The sequence below is a fragment of the Vigna radiata genome, chromosome 8 (genome assembly GCF_000741045.1).
Source record: "Vigna radiata var. radiata cultivar VC1973A chromosome 8, Vradiata_ver6, whole genome shotgun sequence".
NCBI lineage: Eukaryota > Viridiplantae > Streptophyta > Magnoliopsida > Fabales > Fabaceae > Vigna > Vigna radiata.
This window is the reverse complement of record NC_028358.1, coordinates 12,856,946-12,877,927: the sequence shown is the minus strand read 5'-3', so window position 1 is coordinate 12,877,927 and position 20,982 is coordinate 12,856,946. Positions and strand designations below refer to the sequence as shown.

The 20,982-nt window shown below is 33.6% G+C and overlaps 1 protein-coding gene across 4 annotated transcripts; it reads right to left on the bottom strand.

Moving 5' to 3' along the window:
• Positions 1-367: 367 nt before the first annotated feature.
• Positions 368-20,609, bottom strand: LOC106771429. 4 transcript variants are annotated; one of them, XM_022785094.1, is made up of 5 exons: positions 20,054-20,609; positions 19,796-19,939; positions 18,823-18,881; positions 18,533-18,581; positions 368-626 (listed from the first exon to the last, which is right to left on the bottom strand). In XM_022785094.1, the coding sequence occupies exons 1-5, from the start codon at positions 20,102-20,104 to the stop codon at positions 471-473; spliced, it is 459 nt and encodes a 152-aa protein (XP_022640815.1). In that variant the 5' UTR covers positions 20,105-20,609; the 3' UTR covers positions 368-470. The 4 variants fall into 4 exon arrangements, 2 of the variants coding, with proteins under 2 accessions (XP_022640815.1, XP_022640816.1); XM_022785095.1 differs by lacking the exon at positions 18,533-18,581 and having other exon boundaries at positions 368-845; positions 20,054-20,607; XR_002669154.1 differs by lacking the exons at positions 368-626; positions 18,533-18,581 and adding an exon at positions 18,964-19,043 and having other exon boundaries at positions 18,690-18,881; positions 19,796-19,983; positions 20,096-20,605.
• Between the last annotated feature and the right edge of the window lie 373 nt (positions 20,610-20,982).

Genomic DNA, 20,982 nt, shown 5'->3' with positions numbered 1-20,982 from the left:
AATTTCTTGTTGTGGACACATTCAACCATGGACAACAGAGTTAATGAATCCTCAAAACATTGAAAACACAATCTTCAACAACCTGGGGAGCGCTTCAGCCATACCTGGGGAGCACTCCCCAACTTTAGGTAAAAAGTGAAATTTTCCACTAGTAAGCGATTACAGGGCCTCTGTAATCGATTACACGTGCATCAAACATGTGTCCATGGTATAGGACCTCCCCTCTCGACCTAGGAACTCCTCTACTTGGTCTTCCATCCACATAGGGATAACAGAACGGGACATTTGTTATAACAATCACAAAGAATAACTATTAAATAATACTACCAAACAACAAATGGAATGAAAATAACATTCAAAATTCGAATAACCACTATCTTTATTTATTAACAATCAAAATAATTGTTCCAAATACAACTATCCATACTTCAACATGTACTAAATACTGCACTATTAACAAATTACACAAATCAATCAAGTTTTGGACTATTTCTACAAGCTTTGCTTTTAAAATGCTTTCGACGTACTCCTTCCTCCATAATAGTTTCATGGCTACAAAATTTCTCCCTCACATGCAAAGTCATTGTAATTTTCACATCTTTATTCTTCTCTTCAAGCAACTCAACCTGCAATGCAGATAACTCTTCTTCAAGTTCTTCAAGTTCTTCAATTATAGCATCTTGTTCATCTAAAGCACTATCAATATGTTTTTGGTGTTTCCTATTGCTTGTTGACTTTCTTTGTTTCTTCAAATCCACTCTAATTGGATTAACTGATGCTAGACAACCAAAACTCGAGCAACAAGTTTACACGATAAAATCCAATCATTCCACATTCTATCATCCCTGTACATGCAGAACAAAGTATACATATTTAATTTTATATTTCTTATCTCTAGCCTTATAAATTCAGCCACCATTATTTATGAAAAGGAAAAAAGTTGTACCAACCAAGGAACCCATTACGAAAGAATGTCTCGTCTTTAACGTGAAACTAGTATAACAAATTTTTGTTACTTTATACTAAACTCAAACATTCCATCTAGGAAAGAAAATGATACTTTAGTTCACTTAAACGCTTACAAAAAAATTGTCGCACCATAAACATGGTTTAATTTAACGTAAGGCACCTACAAATTTTATAATTCAAGTGCAACCATTGAACTATGATAAACTATGGTTCATTCTTGTATTTTTAATTCAAATAAAATAACAGCAATAATTATTTCGACTATATGGTCATGGATAAATCAACTATAAAATTCAATCAGACCCAAAACATAGCAATATAGTATTTGTATTCCTTTGGATTATAACATCGTGGATACAAAGCAGTTATATGACTCAAGCAAACCCAAAACAAAGCACCCAATAGAGTTATCATTTCATTACACTTACTAGCCACCAACATTAAATCTGATCAAACCATGTCCTTTAATTTTGACAACACTTAAATAAGCAATAGCCTCTTTCTTTTAACTATAACACAATAGCAATGAACAACAAACAGAATACCAGGATATAGGAGTAGTAAACATCAGGATTATGCATATGAATGACTTGCACAAGGAGAATATCTAGTTACCATGCACCAACTTTCAAAATTTATCCATTGTTATAATGATTATAACACCTACACTTTTTACTGTGCTAGAACAACAAATTATAAGATCAAAACAGTCCATCAAACATTGCACCATAGTCATCTATATGCATCAAGAAGATATCCAAGGACGTAACCAATTAAAGCAACCAATTATATAATCAAAGCAACCTAAAAAACACTGCATATTCAAGTCCTTATAGCATAAAACATCAATTATGTTTTAACCATAAAAATCGTCACTACACTAAACCATTTTCCATTTTTCCTGATTCAACCCTCGACACAATGTGTTAGTTTTCATAAAATCTAGCAGCTTAACATCATAATAACAAAAATCTATATTACCACTTCATCAAAAACCATTTTCCATGCACGCATATAAGATTCAGACATCAATTTTTCTTTTATATCATACATCAATTTTCCAGAATTACACCTTGACTTAAACAATTAATAAAAAATTATATATTCAACAAAAATCCATAAACATCAATTTCCTCAAGTACAACTCAGTATAACTCAATTCATGACACACAATATATTTAAGGTTATGCTAATTTCAAGTAGTAAATATATTTAAGGTTATGCTCCTCACCCAAAATGTATTCAAAGAAGCAATACACTTCGTTAATGAATGACGAACAAACAATTGCAAAAAAAATGCAAATAACAAAATAAATGCTTTTTTGGTACAAATAACCAAAATAAGTCAAAACCCAAAAGCATAAAACAACAAAATGACCAACAGAAGCAAAACCAAAAACCCAACCCCAAAATACGAATACTAAAAAAGGAAAAAGTTCATACCTTGTTCGAAGAAGCAATGTCACCAGACGAACCCATAGCTTCAACACAATCCACAACGAACAGACCAACCAAAGAGATCGCTCAACGTAAGTCGCCCAAATTGCGAACTCGAGAAAGAAAGATAGACTTCGAATGGGGCCACCGACGAAGGAACTTCTTGAACGTTGAGAGAGATTCTTCAACGAACGAAAGAGATTCCTCAACGGGTCCAGAGAAAAAGAACACCAAATGGAGAGTGAAAAGTTGAAATGAAGGAGGAAGAAGAGAGTGTTATGGAGAGAGAACATGAATTTCAAAATAAAATCCCTAGGAGTGAGAAGAGAGTGTTATGGAGAGAGGATGGACTGCGAAAACGAAGGAGGGGCACTTTTGGAATCCATTCCTGAACCCATCCAAATCAGATTTTTAAATTAAAAATAACATTCATAGTAGACCAATTAAAACCTTACGTGTGGCGTTGTCAAACGTGTTGTCACATTCGCGTTGTTAGAATATCACGGTCCTTCTAAGATAATACCTTAATCTAAGTGGCGATGAGAAGTGAGTGTATGACGCTTTTAAAGCGTTTTCGTTACATGATGAGCCCAAACAAACCTAGCTCCTAGGTTTAGAATTCTGGGCCTTTGTTTTTGGATTTTGATTCTTGTACCCATCGTTACTAAATGCAATCACATATTAAATGAAAAGACTAAAATATCTTCACCTCTGTTGTTATTGTTATTGTTAAAATAAAAGCTATTTATTTTGAATCGTAAATATATGTAACTAAATGTATTGTAATATATATATATATAAATATTACATTTGTAATGGTTACTGTTGAGATTTAATACTAATAAAAGTATAATCTTGAGGGCTTAAAGGACCCCCTTCATGTTCTATTATTTATATAGATAAAGAGTTGATACAATAGGGAGATGAAAGGTCAAGGAACTGTCCTAGACTGCTAGGTACAATGATTATAGATAACCCTACATACTACTCCCTACTTTAATCTTACTGACTACCCTAACATAGGTAGACTTAGTAATTATTCTACCATTAAGATACACACAGCTCACACACAAATCACACACACTAACCAATAATTCTAACAGTTACTAACATGATGTTTTATTATTTGATTATGTAATAGGGCATTACTCCCTCCATCACCACACAATGCTTCTTGTACCTCCTCATTACTTTTTTATCCTTCACTAACGGATGTGAATATGCGTTACGGTGGTTCCTTGGATTGGTACCAACGTTATTATGCTCTCAAATCGTTCGTGCACAATTTCATTCCTCTTTCTTCAAGGATTCTCATGGTTGGTTGCGACAATGCTGGTAAAGTTTTCCCCTTTCTCTTTCTTCACTTTGTTCTCACACCAACACAACTCAATACAATCATTCCTTCCTTCTCTGTTGTAACTTCACCAACTCTGCTTCTACTTTAGGGTTTTTATCCTTTGAGGATTGCAAACACTAGATCTTATTTTGTTAATTAAAATAACACATCCTTCTGTTTATTTCCTGCTTTGGAGAAGAAAATTTTATTCTCAAGTAAATTGGTTTCTTCATTTTAGCTTAGGATGATGTTTCATCAATGGCTGCAAACAAATAGCACCTCAATATCAAAGAGATGAACATGGGACAAAACAAGAGGATAACAATCCCTCTGTTGTAATTCCAAATCACCTACAACTCCATACACCAGAATGCATGAATATGAGTTTTGGAAGTTTTGGATCCAGTAACCCCCTTAACATGGCAGGTGAGGTGAAGGGGTGTAGGGAGGATTATAATTTAAAAAAAAAAAAATAAAATTAAGATAGGATAATTTTGGAATAAAAATAATAATGTGGAGGTGAAGGGAGCATTTAGGGAGGTGGAGAGAGCAACACCCTATATAATATTGTGTATTAAATTAGTATATACATTAAATATAAATATTCTATACCAAAAGATCTTCATCTAATTGTATCATATTATTTTATTTAGTGGATAAATATAACTTGGCTACCAAAAGATTTTCAGTTTTGTATTATATACTAAGGAATTTGTAAGTTATTGCTGACAATACTTGAGAAAAAAAAAGCAGTTCTTATTCTCCTTTACCTTTGAAAGTAAGGACAATATAATGTTATTTTGTCTGAAACAATGTGTGAAACAATGTGTTAAAATCTATGAAAGTTGTTCATTTTTATTAATAGTACTATAATTTATATTTTATTATAATTATATTTATTAATAGACATTATTATTATTATTATTAGTTTCTTATTATCATTATTATTAATATTAATATTAACATTAACATTAATAATGCTGCTTTATTACACATCCATAATAAATTCTTATGTCAATTTTACAATTTAGCACAAACAAATTCATATTTAAATGTAAAATTTTAAAAATAAAATTTTATATAAATATTAATAATTAATTATCAATAATATTAATATTTACATTTATAATTTTTTATTTAAAAGTTTTAACTTTAGCTTACTCTGAATTTTCAATAGAAATTATATTTCACAATATATTTACATTTTATTCATATTAGCGTGTTATTTTTCTTTATAATAGTTTAAATTTAACTTTATTTTTCAGTGGTGTCCTATATAAGCAGTTTTTCTATATTTCTGGTTTTTGAATTGTCCATGCTTATATGTAAGTTTTTTTAAAAGGTTTACATCAATTTTTTGTTTATTTATTATATATGGACTTGTACACAATATAAGTATGTAAATGAATTATTTATTTAAATATAATAATTATATTAAATTTATTGATATAAATTAGAACAAAAACAAAAAACAATAATCTGTATATACACGAGTCTCATACTGCAAAGAAAAAAAAAAGACAGAGAATATTATAAAGAAATAAAAAAAAAGAGAAAAAAAATGTCGCGGAAAAACTTATTTAAGAACTCATCTAAAAAAATACTTATATAAAAAAATATTATATATATTTTGAAAAGTTTGTTTTAAATATTCTGTTCTAAAAATCATGTTTCATAAAACAAATTTTGCATTCTGAAAATTTCATTTCAAAAATTCATTTGGAAAATTTTATTCGAAAATTTTCATTCCAGAAACCGTATTTTAGAAGTTTGATAAAGTTAGTCATGAAAAATTTCCAAAATAAATAATCTAAAAGCTGTCCTCGTGAAAAGCAAAAACGTTTTGGGGTATAGCCTCTGTATATATATATATATAGATGAAATAATTATCATATATAAACTAGTAGAAAGAGATGCTATGTACTTTTCAATTATTTATATTTGCTTACATTTTTTTTTAATTTTTTTTATATTATAAATATTCATGTTCCTTTCAGCTTAATTTGTATTGATTTTTATACAGAAGATGGAGATGGTATTTTTATTCGTCTTCTTTACTAGTTTTGGTAAAAATATGAAAACAATTTTTCAACAATTGAACAACATATTAAAAATTACAAACATTTATAGTTATGTCTGAAAAAAAAATAGATCAAATAAGTATTTATTTGAAATGAATCTTAACTATTTTTTAGATAGAAAATTTTATAAATTAAAAAATATATTAAATTTTAATATTTTAATTTAAATTATTTTATTATTTGTATTTTTTTGAATAAAATAATTCTAATTTATTGAATTTCAATCTTAATAGTTTATTTCAATTAGTATTAATTACAAAAAAAAATATTTTAAAATTATTCAACAATTAAAAAATTAGTTTGTGATGCTATTCAGTTAATGTTGTTAAAGGTTTTCTTTTTCTTTTATCAAAATATGCATAAAGAAAAATTATCTAATGATAATTTTTCATTAAGTTATTAAGGTTATTTTAATCAATGATTCAGTGGGTGAATTTAGTTCTTCAGAAAAAACTTCTTTGCCACTTTTAATATCCATGAAACTCCCATATATCACTTTTAATATCAAAGTCAAATTGTTATTGACATGTTTGTTTAATTTTATACATTATTTATTCACATGAAAAAGATTTATTTATGCAAATAACACAAATGCAGTATGGTTACTAAATACAGTATATAATAAAACATTGATTCGCATTATTATTAAGTTGTTACTTATTAGGACAGTACAGGTACTAGTAGTTGTTGGAATTTAATGCTTTGTATAACCATCACTAAAATTATATGGTTTATGATCAAACACATGTCTAAATGAAACAAAGTTTCAACACTATTGATTATATGTCTACCCACAATCTTCTTTGATTTGGACTAATGCAAGAAGTCAAATTATCTTTAATCATATTTTTTAAATATATTTTTAAGTCTTTCTCAATATAATTTCTGTGAAAGTATTTGTTAATTTTAAATATCTATATTTTAACTTTTCTTAATTATTATCATTGATTGTAGTTAATTTGATTATATATATATATATGTAACAATATAAAAATATAGATTAAACTGTTATTCAATAAGCTATTTCAATATGATATTAAATTCTTGAATTAGAATTACGTTTTATATGTATATATTTATTTATTTATTGTAGCTCCAATATTTATTATAAAAGTTTTTATCTCACAGTTACATATTAATAATATGATAATTTTATAATCAACACTACACTTCAAAATTCTATAATGAAACTAAACTATGGTTAGTCTCCTAAATTCCTATCTACTCACGTCACATTGGCGATCATTGCAAAGAAACACAGCAACAAAATAATAATAAGAAAGAAAATGTTAAAGTGAACAATCATAAACAAGTTATAACAATACCAAAACATAGCATTTAATGATCAAATTATCAAACCATTCACAAACACATAAGCAGAATACAATACTAGACTCAATATCGAATTTATTCGTTGACTTGGACAAAAAAAGTCTTGCACTTATCGTAAAAGTGGATTGCAACATAGGCCCTAACTCCACTTGGCCTAATAAATAAATTAAATTCCTCTGGACAAGATAAGTTAACCTATGACATTGACAGACGAGAATCCCACCATAAGAAACTTCTTTCAACTCTCAACACCTAAACTACAACACTTTATGTGAGTTTGTAAGCATAGTATAGTATAAAATAACTTCTAACCAACAACTTATCCTTAGTTGATGTGTAACACTAAACTAGCAAGGATTTGTACTTCTTCCTTAAAAGCACATCCCTCATACAACAACCAATTAAAATAAACTTTTGTCATTTCATTCCATTAATTCACTTTTACTTTTTTAAAATCATCACACTTCCTTAGAACACAATTCACAACTCTTTGATTTAGTGATGATAAGACACTCTGATTATGCTTCTAAGACCCGTTTTACATTGCCTAATCTACTGTTCCACAACGCGTATGTCAAACTCAAAACATTACCTTTGTGCTATTTGATTTAGTGCTCAACAATTTAAACCGATCTCCTTTCCCTCGTATGCATGGTATCCTTTCCCTCGTATGCATGGTATAATATTCCTTTATTCTCGCTGATTGTCCTTCTTTTGAGTTGTTTGACCTGACGCTCCTTAATACTTACTGATTCTGTCTCCACAAAGAAATTCTCCTTTACCTATACCTCACCCACCTCCAAAATAGATATTCTTAGAAAACCCTCAAGAGATTGAGTTGTCCTCTCAGATTGCCTATCCAGTTGAGGATGATAAGCAAAACTCAAACGACTCCTTAAAGCATCTTGTATCTTTAGCAAAATTAGAATTGAACCAAGGATTCAAAATATTTTCTTACCAGGGAAAAGATGCTGATAATGTTGGGAGGGGTTCAACACTCACACATACACATAGATCTCTACATTGATAAGATATTGTCCACTTTGGGCCAAGCCCTCACGGATTTGCTTTTGGTACCACTCCAAAAGGCCTCTTATCAATGGAGGTATCTTATGTGTATATAAACCCAAGTTCATCTCTTATTTTTTCTGATGTGGGACTTTGTTTGTACCCAACATCCTCCCCTCAATCAAAGGACCACCTTCCCTACAACGGAAGTCTTCTTTCTTATCCTCGAGTACACTATGGTCAACACTTCTCTCTCACAATCCATGGTCAAACACTGAGCATATCTTGCTCTCCACCTCTCGTGATTCACTTCCAGGCTATCGGTCACTGGCCCACCTTCCAGGGCTTCACCCGATCATGGAGGGACGTACTCGTCTGAACCCGGTCACCAGACCTGAACCATGAGCTCTAGTACCATTTGTTGGGAGGGGTTCAACACTCACACGTACACATAGATCTCCACATTGATAAGATATTGTCCACTTTGGACCAAGCCCTGACGAATTTGCTTTTGGTACCACTCCAAAAGGCCTCTTCTGGTATTTTGTGCTCCAATAGAACCGACAGACCTTGGTTGATTAAGTAAGTTGTTGTGTTGACTGCTTCTGCCTAGAACTGCTTTGGTAAGCCTGATTACAAATGCGAGCTTCTGGCTCTCTCTGTCAACGTTCTATTCATACGTTCTGTCACACCATTGTGTTGAGGCGTACCTGACACGGTCTTCTCCATTCTGATCCCATGGTCATAACAAAACATCTTAAATCTAGTGTCTTCATATTCACCACCATTATCCGATCTAAGCTTTTTTATCTTTAATCCTATCTCATTTTCTACTATGACTTTCAAATTTTGAAAGCTTCAAATACTTCAGACTTATTTTTAAGAAAGTATGTCTACCTTCCTAGATTGGTCATCAATACAAGTCACAAAGTATCGCTTACCACCAATGGATGAGACGGTTGTTGGATCCCAAACATCAGAGTGAACAAGCTCAAGTCTCTCTGTCTTTGGGATGTTTCCACTTCTCTGAAAGCTTACTCGTTTTTGCTTTCCAAGTATACAATCTTCACAATGTCAATTTCTATTGACCGAAGACGTGGTAGTTTCCCCTTTGAGTGCATGATCCTCATCCCTTTCTCACTCATATGACGTAACCTCTGGTGCCATAGGTTAGGATTTTCATTCATTACAATTGCAATCAAATGACAAGCTCCTTCTATATTGTAGAGAGTACCACAAGCAATTGTCATTGCACCTTTTGAAATCTTTCAATTATCACCATGGAAGATTGTTGTGTAGCAATTATTGGCCAATTGGCCTACTAAGATTAAGTTCTTTGTTAGGACGGGAATATGTCTAACATTTTTCAATTCCCATACAGACCCATTTAACTTAATCTTCACCGCACCTTTACCAGTACTCTCACAAGATTACTCATTACCAAGGTAAACTTTTCCAAGGTTTCCAGGAACATAATTCTCGAAGAATTCTTTTTGTGAGGTGGCATGAAAGGATGTTCCAGAGTCTAACACCCAAGACTCTTCCTTGTTCTCTAAAGAACATATCAATGCATCTTCTCTTCCTAAGGTTGAAGCAACATTTGCTTCTACTTTATCCTCATGATTCTTCCGTGCACTCTTGCACTCGTCTTTCTAGTGTCCTACCTTTCCACAATTCAAACACTCAATTGTCTTTGAGTTTTGGAAACTAAGGTGATTNTTAGAATTGGACCTTCTTTCCTTGNATCTTCCACGTCCATCCATATCCTCTGTTCGAAGTTCTTCCTCTTGACTCTATATGCAAAACTGAAGAGGTTGAAGATTCCCCTGACTCTTTCCATCAAATCTTTTCACTAAGAATCAGATCACGAACATCATCAAACTTCAATTTATTACTGCCTGATGAGCTACTCACAGTTGTGACTGTAGCATTCCAACTTTCCAATAGAGAAGACAAAAGTATCAAGGCTCGTACTTCGTCATCAAATTCGATTCCAACTGAACTCAATTGAGTTGTGACTATATTGAGTTCATTAAGATGTTGTGCTACCATTACGCCATCTGACATCCGCAAATTAAATAACCGCCTCACCAAATTAACTTTGTTTGAGGCTGACAACTTTTCATACATACTTGAAAGAGTTGTCATAAGACCCCCTGTGGTCTTTTCTTTTACAATATTAAATGCAACATTGCGGGATAATATTAATCGAATAACTCCGAGAGCTTGTCGGTCGAGAAGAATCCAATCTTCATCCTTCATGTTTTTTGGTTGATGCCCCGAGAGAGGTTGATATAGTTTTTTTTGATATAAATAATCTTCAATATGCATCTTCCAAAAGCCAATGTCCATACCATCAAACTTCTCAATTTTTATCTTTCCTTCATTTGCGGCCATTTCTCCCACTTAAATCTAACTCCCTTTTAACCGTTGATTATAATAATAGCAACTGGCTCTGATACCAGTTGTTAGGAAATTATGCACAATTCCTCTTAATCAGATTTGCGAGAGAAATATACAAACGCAGAATAATGACACTCAAATTGAACTTTTAAAATTATACTGTAAATATATTATTGATAAAGAAAAAGTTTGGAAACAAATTCACTTTTCTCTCTCTTAGCTTGTTCTTGCATATGTCTTCTCTACTTATTGGAATGAATTGTAAATGAATACGTAATATGTATTTATAAGTGTACACAAGCAATATTTTTCATTCACTTCATTTTCCTATTTTTAAGTTTTCTAAAATATTGTTCATTTTCTCTTTTGTGAAACCAAGAATTAAGCATCCTTAATTTTCTCTCAACGGAGGATGCAATTCTTGGTTTAGTTGACCAATTCTAACAATACATGCAATAACAACTCAGAACAGAGTAGACTAGTGTATGTGGAGATGGATGATGTCCCAAAAACTCCTGTAATTAAGACTCCTCAATCAAAGCAATCATGTGAAAATAATGATAATGAAGAACTTGACACACCAAAACTTTCTATTTCAGGTGTGTCAAGTTCTGGTGTGTCAAATTCTTCATTATCATTATTTTCACATGATTCCTTTGACTGAAGAGTCTTAATTACAGGAGTTTCTGGGACATCATCCATCTCCACATACACTAGTCTACTCTGTTTTGAGTTGTTATTGCATGTATTGTTAGAATTGGTCAACTAAACCAAGAATTGCATCCTCCGTTGAGAGAAAATTAAGAATGCCTTATTCTTGGTTTCACAAAAGAGAAAATCAACAATATTTTAAAAAACTTAAAAATAGGAAAATGAAGTGAATGGAAAATATTGCTTGTGTACACTTATAAATACATGTTACGTATTCCTTTACAATTCATTCTAATAAGTAGAGAAGGCATATGCAAAAACAAGCTAAGAGAGAGAAAAGTGAATTTGTTTCCAAACTTTTTCTTTATCAATAATATATTTACAGTATAATTTTAAAAGTTCAATTTGAGTGTCATTATTCTGCGTTTGTATATTTCTCTCGCAAATCTGATTAAGAGGAATTGTGCATAATTTCCTAACAACTGGTATCAGAGCCAGTTGCTATTATTATAATCAACGGTTAAAAAGGAGTTAGATTTAAGTGGGAGAAATGGCCGCAGATGAAGGAAAGATAAAAATTGAGAAGTTTGATGGTATGGACATTGGCTTTTGGAAGATGCAGATTGAAGATTATTTATATCAAAAAAAGCTATATCAACCTCTCTCGGGGCATCAACCAAAAAACATGAAGGATGAAGATTTGATTCTTCTCGATCGACAAGCTCTCGGAGTTATTCGATTAATATTATCCCACAATGTTACATTTAATATTGTAAAAGAAAAGACCACAAGGGGTCTTATGACAACTCTTTCAAGTATGTATGAAAAGTCGTCAGCCTCAAACAAAGTTCATTTGGTGAGGCGGTTATTTAATTTGCGGATGTCAGATGGCGTAATGGTAACACAACATCTTAATGAACTCAATATAGTCACAACTCAATTGAGTTCAGTTGGAATCGAATTTGATGACGAAGTACGAGCCTTGATACTTTTGTCTTCTCTATCGGAAAGTTGGAATGCTACAGTCACAGTTGTGAGTAGCTCATCAGGCAGTAATAAATTGAAGTTTGATGATGTTCGTGATCTGATTCTTAGTGAAGAGATTTGATGGAAAGAGTCAGGGGAATCTTCAACCTCTTCAGTTTTGCATATAGAGTCAAGAGGAAGAACTTCGAACAGAGGATATGGATGGACGTGGAAGATNCAAGGAAAGAAGGTCCAATTCTAANAATCACCTTAGTTTCCAAAACTCAAAGACAATTGAGTGTTTGAATTGTGGAAAGGTAGGACACTAGAAAGACGAGTGCAAGAGTGCACGGAAGAATCATGAGGATAAAGTAGAAGCAAATGTTGCTTCAACCTTAGGAAGAGAAGATGCATTGATATGTTCTTTAGAGAACAAGGAAGAGTCTTGGGTGTTAGACTCTGGAACATCCTTTCATGCCACCTCACAAAAAGAATTCTTCGAGAATTATGTTCCTGGAAACCTTGGAAAAGTTTACCTTGGTAATGAGTAATCTTGTGAGAGTACTGGTAAAGGTGCGGTGAAGATTAAGTTAAATGGATCTGTATGGGAATTGAAAAATGTTAGACATATTCTCGTCCTAACAAAGAACTTAATCTCAGTAGGCCAATTGGAAGTTAACAAGACCTGGTGTAGACAATTTTAACTGTTTGTAGGTTCCATTTCTTAGGCTAGAGTATAGTATACTAATGTCAGAAAATTAGAAAGAGCTTTTCAATCTGCGTTATCAGTGTAAACACTTTACATTTCGACAAGTAGAGTAGAGTTTCTCTGAACTGCAAGGTTGTCTTGACTACAAAGTGAGTTGGACAATCAAGTTCTTCAGGTTCTTTGTTCTACTGCTGCTATTTCTTCATATTGCAATTAGCTTTCAATGCAAATATACCTCTCTTGAAATATTTTACCAAATAATCTACTGTTTTCTGCTTTTAGATTCTGTCTTACGTTTGTGCACATTTACATTTAATGTTTGAACCAATGTTCTTCTATTTCTTCATCGGAATTCATTTTTCTAGTGTTGTGCATATGAATTCTACTTTTCTAACCCACTAAACTCAGTTATGGATTAATGTTGAGGCTTTGTGAGTACAAAGTGACCACTTATACTCCAAGGAATCAAAAATTATCCTTGGCAATCAAAAGCATAACCATATGAACATCATTGGGAGTGTTTTCTGGTGTAGATAGTTTTCCTTGCTTTGATTTACAGTTTTCTTTACAATTCCAGTTCTAAACTTCCCTTTACGTTTTAGCACTTGTTTTACTTTTGTTTGTATGTTTAATATTGTCCTTTAATCAATTGAAATTTGTTCCAATGCATGTTTTCTGTTTTTACAGTTTAGTTAGTTTATTCAAGGTTAAAACCATTTAGACGTCCCTATTTTCGTTCGGTCTTCCCACTTTGGTCCCTGTTTTTAAACTTTCCCAATTGAGTCCTCAAAAATGCTAATTTGAAACAATCCAGCCCCTACCGTTAAAAATTGTTAACAACCGTTTAAATTTGATGACGTGGCATTATAAATAAATTTTATATTAAAAATTATTAATGAATATAGATTTTAGAAGGGCAAAGTGGGAACTTTCTTCTTCCTCCTCCCCAGAACCTGAGTTCATCTTCTTCCCAAATAACATCACCCAACAGTACTACCAAACATTAAAATACCAGATCTACAAACTCTAATATTCTCAAGATCACAAACCTACCCAGATCCCAAAAATTCAAAACCCTAAGATTTAAAGGAAAAAAACTCAGATCTATTATCGGAAGAACTCGGTGATTTGGGTTCTGCGGAAGAAGAAGAAAAATGGAAAACAGAGGAGACCATTTTCGCCATTTTCGCCATTGTTCTCACACTATTGGTCCTGCATTTAAAATAGGAAAACAGAGGAGACCAAAACAAATGAAACCAGCCAACCCAATGAAAAAACCTCACAAACACAACCCCATTATCATCATTAACCTCGACTTATACCGTGAAATCCCCAATGTCGTTTCCCTGTATGAGAGACGTTTCGCTCTCTGGGTTTTCTGTGGGTTTTGATTGCAGGTGCAGCAATGGTGGATGGAGAAGAACGTTGTTGCGATTAGAGACGACATTTATGGAGGGTTGGTTCGCTTGGTTTTTCTGAGTGCAGGTGGTGATGAACGAAGGAGAACGACGGTACTGCATGCGGCGATCTCGATTGAGATTTTTCTACAGGTGTGTGCGAGAGCTGCCATCGTGTTTCTGGGTGCTGTTGGGTTTTCTCTGGCAGGTGCGAGGGTGGAGAATGGCGTCGTTGTTCGGTGATGATCTGATAATGGTGATTGGCCTTAGATAAGAGGAAGATGGTGGCGGTTTAGCTGTGTTGATTGTTGTGGGCTGTGGCGGCTTGGTGGTGGTCCGGTGAAGCGAATAGCACATGGTTGAGGCGGAAAGGTTGTTGACGGCGTGCAAGGAAGAAGATGGTGGATGGTGGTCGGCGGTTGGGGTTTAGGTAATGGTAGAGGAATTAGGGTTTCAGAGGAAGAAGAAAGTCTTTCTTATTCCGAGTTTGCCCTTCTATTACACGAATTTCGACAGGAGTTAATTTGTTTAAAATTAGCACTTTTAAGGACCAAATTGGGAAGTTTTAAATGAAGGGGACCAAAATGGAAATACCCTACGAAAATAGGAACGCTTAAGTGGTTTTAACCTTTATTCAATTTTCTAGGCTAGGTTAGAATTGGGATTTTTAATTCTACATTTTATCTTGTTAAATTCTTCATTCCATTAGTTAAGTAGGACCCTTGTACACTTGTTTACATTTGCATTTGATCAATTTACTCAATTTTGCATTAGTTAAGTAGGCTGGAATTTTCTCAGGTCAACAGGACAGTTCTAGACCACCACAACAGGCTTGGACTAGTCAAAGTTAGAAACAGCAGGCCTACAAACCCATTTTCAAATACGTATAATCCAAGATGGCAAGGCCACCCAAATATGAGATATGGACCACCACAGAATCAGTCCCAGCAACAATACAGCCTAAGTCAGCCATATAATGCTAACCAGAAGCAGAGGTGTACACCATCACCATCAAGACAAAATGCAGCACCACTGATGGGAAGATTCAGATGGCTAGGCAACCACAAATAGTTCGACAGCATGTGAGATCAGACCCTACAATGGAAGCCACTATTCAAGACTTCAAAACACAAATTGGTCCAACTGGTTGCTGCAATCAATGAGCTAGTGCAGTAGAAGTCTGGTGCAATACCTGCGCAGCTTTTGATCAATCCAAAGGGGGCACAAAACCAGTGATTGAAGTCCCTTTAAACTGAGTTCACTCCTCCTTTACACTTTACTTTCTTTTATCTCAAAACATTTTGCCTTTCGATTTCTTCTTAACTTTACTGAATCAGTTTCACTCCCTTACAAATTGAGGATAACGTGTGTTTCAAATGTGGGGAGAGAGCTGAAAATTTCCGAGATTTTTCTTTTTGCTCTTAGTTTCTGCATGATACATTTGCTCTTTTAAGATTTTTAAGACTGTTTTTTATAGTGTCAAGGTACTTTCATATGATGTTTTCAGTTTGCTGAATTTTTTAGCTAGTTTCTGTTTTAGTTTCTTTGAAAACCTTTTACAAAGCTGTTTAGAATTAATCTTTTTACTGTTTTTGCTGACTTTCCAGTGTGTTCTTTGATCTGCACGCATAATTAGAATTGTTGACCTGTTTAGAATAGTTTGTTTGAGGTAAAATGCATAATTTATTGTGATAACCAGTTCTGACATATTTGAACCAAATCGAGTTTTGCACCTTTGCTTTTTGTTGGTTTGATTGCACGTAGGTAACTAACCTTCCAGAACTTGTATCATCTATGGTTGATTCTGCTAGTTGTATGATGCATTCTTGACATTATATAGCCATTCCTTGTTTTTAACTCACTAGCAAAATAGCCTACCTTGATCAGATTTTCCACTGCACCCAGTTTTGAGCCTACCTTTTGAGTTATAGCTCACTACAAGCCCTTAGACCAGAAAAATCAGTGATCACCTAACCATGGATTTGTGAGGGGCTGTGAAAGTACTTTGGAAAATTCTGTGAAACTCAAGTGTGAGGGAAGTGTGCCAAAACAGTTTGATCAAAGGCAAAATGCTGAACAGATATGAAAAGAAGTCTGAAACTGAGAAAAATAGAAAATCTGAAAAAAGTTGTGGTCTATGATTGGAAAGAAAGAAGAAATAGTTAAAAAAAAAAAAAAGGGAGAGTGGAAAGTAAATAACAAAACAAAAGGATGTGAAGGTCTGACTTGTGATGAAGCTACTGAACTCACACGTGTGTTCTAGATTTTCCCGATGGCTGCCTCATATTTCCTTGGTTTTAGCTCTGCAACCTTTCCTCTATCCTACCCCTACCCGAGCCACATTACAAGCTTTGTAAAGACCTGTTGATCATGAGTGCTTTGGCAGGTTCTCTGGATGCTCACGGATACCAGCTATGCATTAAAAGTTTTTTATTTTGTCCAGAGTTGTAAATTGATGTTTGCTTGTGTGTTGTTATCTTCTTTGTAGTTTTCCCACTAATGCAAAGTTTAAGTGTGGGGATGTGTTAAGTCCCTATTTTGTCTAGTTTAGGTAGTTAGTAGCACTCTTTTGGGCATTGTTTTGTGTTAATTACCTTCTTTTAGTTCAGATGTAGTTTTTGGTAGGGAAAATTATTGTTTTCGTAACAACTTGTTAATAAAGTGTTTTTGAAGGTGTTTTTGGTCTAGATAGTATTTCTGGTCTTATGACAGCTTTTGTAGAAGTAGAATTCTGTTCTAGGAGCTAGCTTTAGCAACAATTTCAGTTCTAGATTCTTAGTGCAGTGGTGTTTCTGAGTTTTGACGTTGCTAACTTGGATTCATAACAACATTCCACTGTCTTAGAGGTGAGCTACTCTTAATGCAGCAGAGATGGTGCACAAGACAGTTCAAGACCAGGTTTGAAGGTGTTTGGAGAAGCTGAACTTCTCATGAACCTGAATAACGCATATGGACACGAGTAAACCTGCCTTTGCAGGTATGATGGGCTGAGGAGTCCAAGTCAGAGCTGTGCAATATTTTGCAGCTTGTTGCACTGCATTTGGAAGCTTGGTGCTGTAAAAGTCAGCCTTGTAATGTTGAGTTGGGCCTAGACAGTTTTGGGCTAAGTAAATAAACTGATACAGCCTTGTATTTTCTTTAGTTTTTAGCTTATTTAGCTTTAGCATAAATAAGTGCATTAGAATATATATATATATATATATATATATATATATATATATAGAGAGAGAGAGAGAGAGAGAGAGAGAGATAGGAATGGATGAAGACAGATATTGAATAGCTTTTCAGACTTGAGCTACGCAATCTTCTTTTCTCTGCAAAGTCAGATTTTGGTTCAGAGTTCTTGGCATGCAAAGTAATGACAAGAGCTCAGTTCTATGTTTCTTGGAATGCAAAGTAATGACAAGAGATGGAAACTAATGCGTGCAGCTGTATAACCCTTCAGTAATTCAAGTTTGCTTTCCTTGTTCTAATCCTTTCTTCTATCTTTAATTTCCAGATTCAATCTATTTTCATTCTGCACTGTTGATTTTCCTTTTTACTTGCTTTATTGTTGTTCTTGATTGTCTTTACGTAATGCTTTCTTCTATGTTTGATGAAGTTGATTTTAGAACTCCTAATAATAGCTTAATCTGACTGAATCTTTAATCTTGCAACATTACAGTTTCGGGTTTTTTATTCAAATCTAATTCCAAAGCTACCGAAGTGATCTTTTCAAGATATCTTCTCTTTCATAAAGGATCAAATAGTCTCCAAACATGATTGAGTATACTCCTTACTGCTTCACTTTTGGTTGATTTGCTAATGGTTATGTTATGTTATTTGAAGTGTACAGCCAAGCCATTTAAATATGCTATAATTGCCAATTAGGATATATCCCTATTTGCTTAGCGGATTACAAAATAGTCCATATATATAAGTGGACACATTACAATATCTTTCCCACATTCTGTAGATAATATCAGCAAGGGGAAAACTCCCTATCCTGACCTGTATACATATCTCTATTCGTGGACAATAAAAACTGTCGGTCCATGCATAAGTCTAATACTACTAAAATAGTTTTATTCAGTTAAGTTGTATATTGCAGTGCATTTTGAGTGCAATCAAGGTGGTTATGTACTTGTTGCACGAGTATGTGTTCTACTAGATCGTTATTTATTAATTATTAGTAGAAATAGAAATATGAGGTCAGTGTCATGTACTGCAACTATTCAGACTCTCTTTCATAAATCATACTTACTAGTGCTCCTGGTCCATCTTTGTCTGCCTTTCCAATTTTCCATCTAATCCTACAATGTCAACAGTTTCCTAGAATGATCTTTTTCTTTTTCTCAGTCTTTCAAGTTCTCTCATATAATCACATCCAAGAAATAGATAATATCGTTATAATACCTACATAAACTGGGGAAATAATATTTACATTTTCATCTTTCCCAAATACAAATCATCAATCAAGTGTAATATAGTTTTAATTGAAAACAATTATTAACTTTTTACAAGCAAATAAATAAGAGTATTTTTTTGTCAAACCTTGAACAAACATTGTAGTGTATCCACTTCCCCTCCACAAAGGAATCACAAAGTATCGGCTGCCAAGGATAAAGAAAGCTGAGAACATCAAATCTAGAATACAACAAATTCATAGTATCAATATTGATAAAATATAAATACCACTCTGAAGCTCTATGTTCCAGCAAGTGACATAGTTTTGCTTTCATAGATGCTCCAATATGAGCTCTTCCTATGTGATACTAAAAAAAAAAAATAACAGTCAAAACATGTATTTAAAAATACAATAACGAAAATATATGTGAATAAATAATTCATAAGAGCAACAAAACTAAAAGTAGATTCAAAGGAAAATCCTACAGGCCCACACAAAAGAAGAACAACTCAATTGCTCCAACAGCATTCTTCTATGTGATCATGGACATTGTTGGTTTTTAGAGAATAAAAACAGAAGAATATTGGCTGGTTGGAAGTATATTTTCTTATTGAATGCAACTTAATTTAAATACATTTAGAAATAACTAACTAAAAGATCACATGATTCTAGCAATCACTACTAATAACTTGCTACAAAATAGGAACCACTGACCCACTAACAGCCATTGACTAATTAAAATAAATAAATCTGAAATCTTCCTAAAATCATGCAACTAACAAGGCAGTTCTCAACAGACATTTTGCCTAAATCATACTAATCACACACAAGAAAGGCCTTTTGTTTCCCATTGATCAATTAACTGCCCAAATTTTAATTTGTTGTTTCGTTTTCCATTCTTCCTAGAGATTATATCCAAGTTATCTATCTTGTCCAACTAATTTTTCAGTCCCCAAAACTCAAACAAGTTTAACAAGAAGAGCAAATGACAAGGACAAACAAACAAATTGTTGCTCTTAATGCGAACCATGAGAAGCTTCAGTAGTTATGAATAGCAACAGAGTCTAAAAATCAAACAAGTTTAAATGACACAAGAACAAGTAATCAACGAGACATTACATCATCCCAAATAGAAGCAATATCTTCAGGATATCGATCTTTCAACCTCTGGATATCTACAATAGAATCCAAAGGTTTCGGTTGCAGAGGGTTGAACCCAGAGGCGAACTTCGACGTCCTAGAGAATCCAATCGAAGCCCATTTCTGGAAATCGCACGGAATTTCCGGTTAATACAATTTCGTGGCTGCTGCAAGGGGAACCGCAGAGAAAGACCGCACAACAAAAGGGTCATTAGTGAAAAACAAGCTTTTTCTGACCTTAGAGGCTATGCCCCTCCAAATTGTGCAGTTTGGGGTTACCCTTTGCATTGTGGAATCGAGGAATGAGGAAAAGAAACGAGCTTTGTGGAATCGGAGAATGAGGGAATGAAACGAGCTAACCAAGGTAGTCAAAATCGCGTTTCAACCCGTAAGATTGTTCGAGTCTAAAATCTTCTTCTCCTTCTCCGATCTCGAGTCGCCTAAAAGTCACTTTTTTTTGGATGGGCTTGGATCGACGTTCAAAATGGCAACTCGCGTGGAAACAGCGAATCTCACGATGAAGTCTCGCCCACCAGGGAAAACCCCACAGACCTCGTGGCGGCACTTCTCAGGGCAATGTTACTTGTAGTGGTGCTTCTCGCGGTGGTGTCTATCGGCAGAGGCGCCTCTATCGGCAGCGGCGACCTCAACGCTGGCCTCTAGTACAAGTCTTGTTCGTGAGTAGTGACAGATGTAGGTAAAACGGCCGCTGTATAGAACATTAGAGAAACATGACTCTGTATGTCACTATGATTTTGTGTGTAAACCAGTATTTTTGCCATAAGTTGCACGGAGCTTTTTGGAAAAATAAAATAAATTTATTACATAAACTGTAAATTTATGAAAATATAATTAATATTTTACTATTTTTTATTTTGGAGCCTTTGAAGTAATTCAAATGTATTGGGAGTGTTGAGTATAAACTCCAGCTTCAGGAGACAATAAGGTTCACCCAGTATTCCACATTCATTGGTCTACGGAATTCAGGTATGTGTAACCTCTCTGACTTTCTCTTTTGTTACCCTTTATCATATTTCCTTATTATTATCTTCTCTAGGGGTGGACAAATGAAACTATATTGTAAAATATTTCAGACAAATTGAATTGAATCGTTTTTTGTTTTATGAAACTAAACTATACTATATTAAATTATACTAAACTATAAT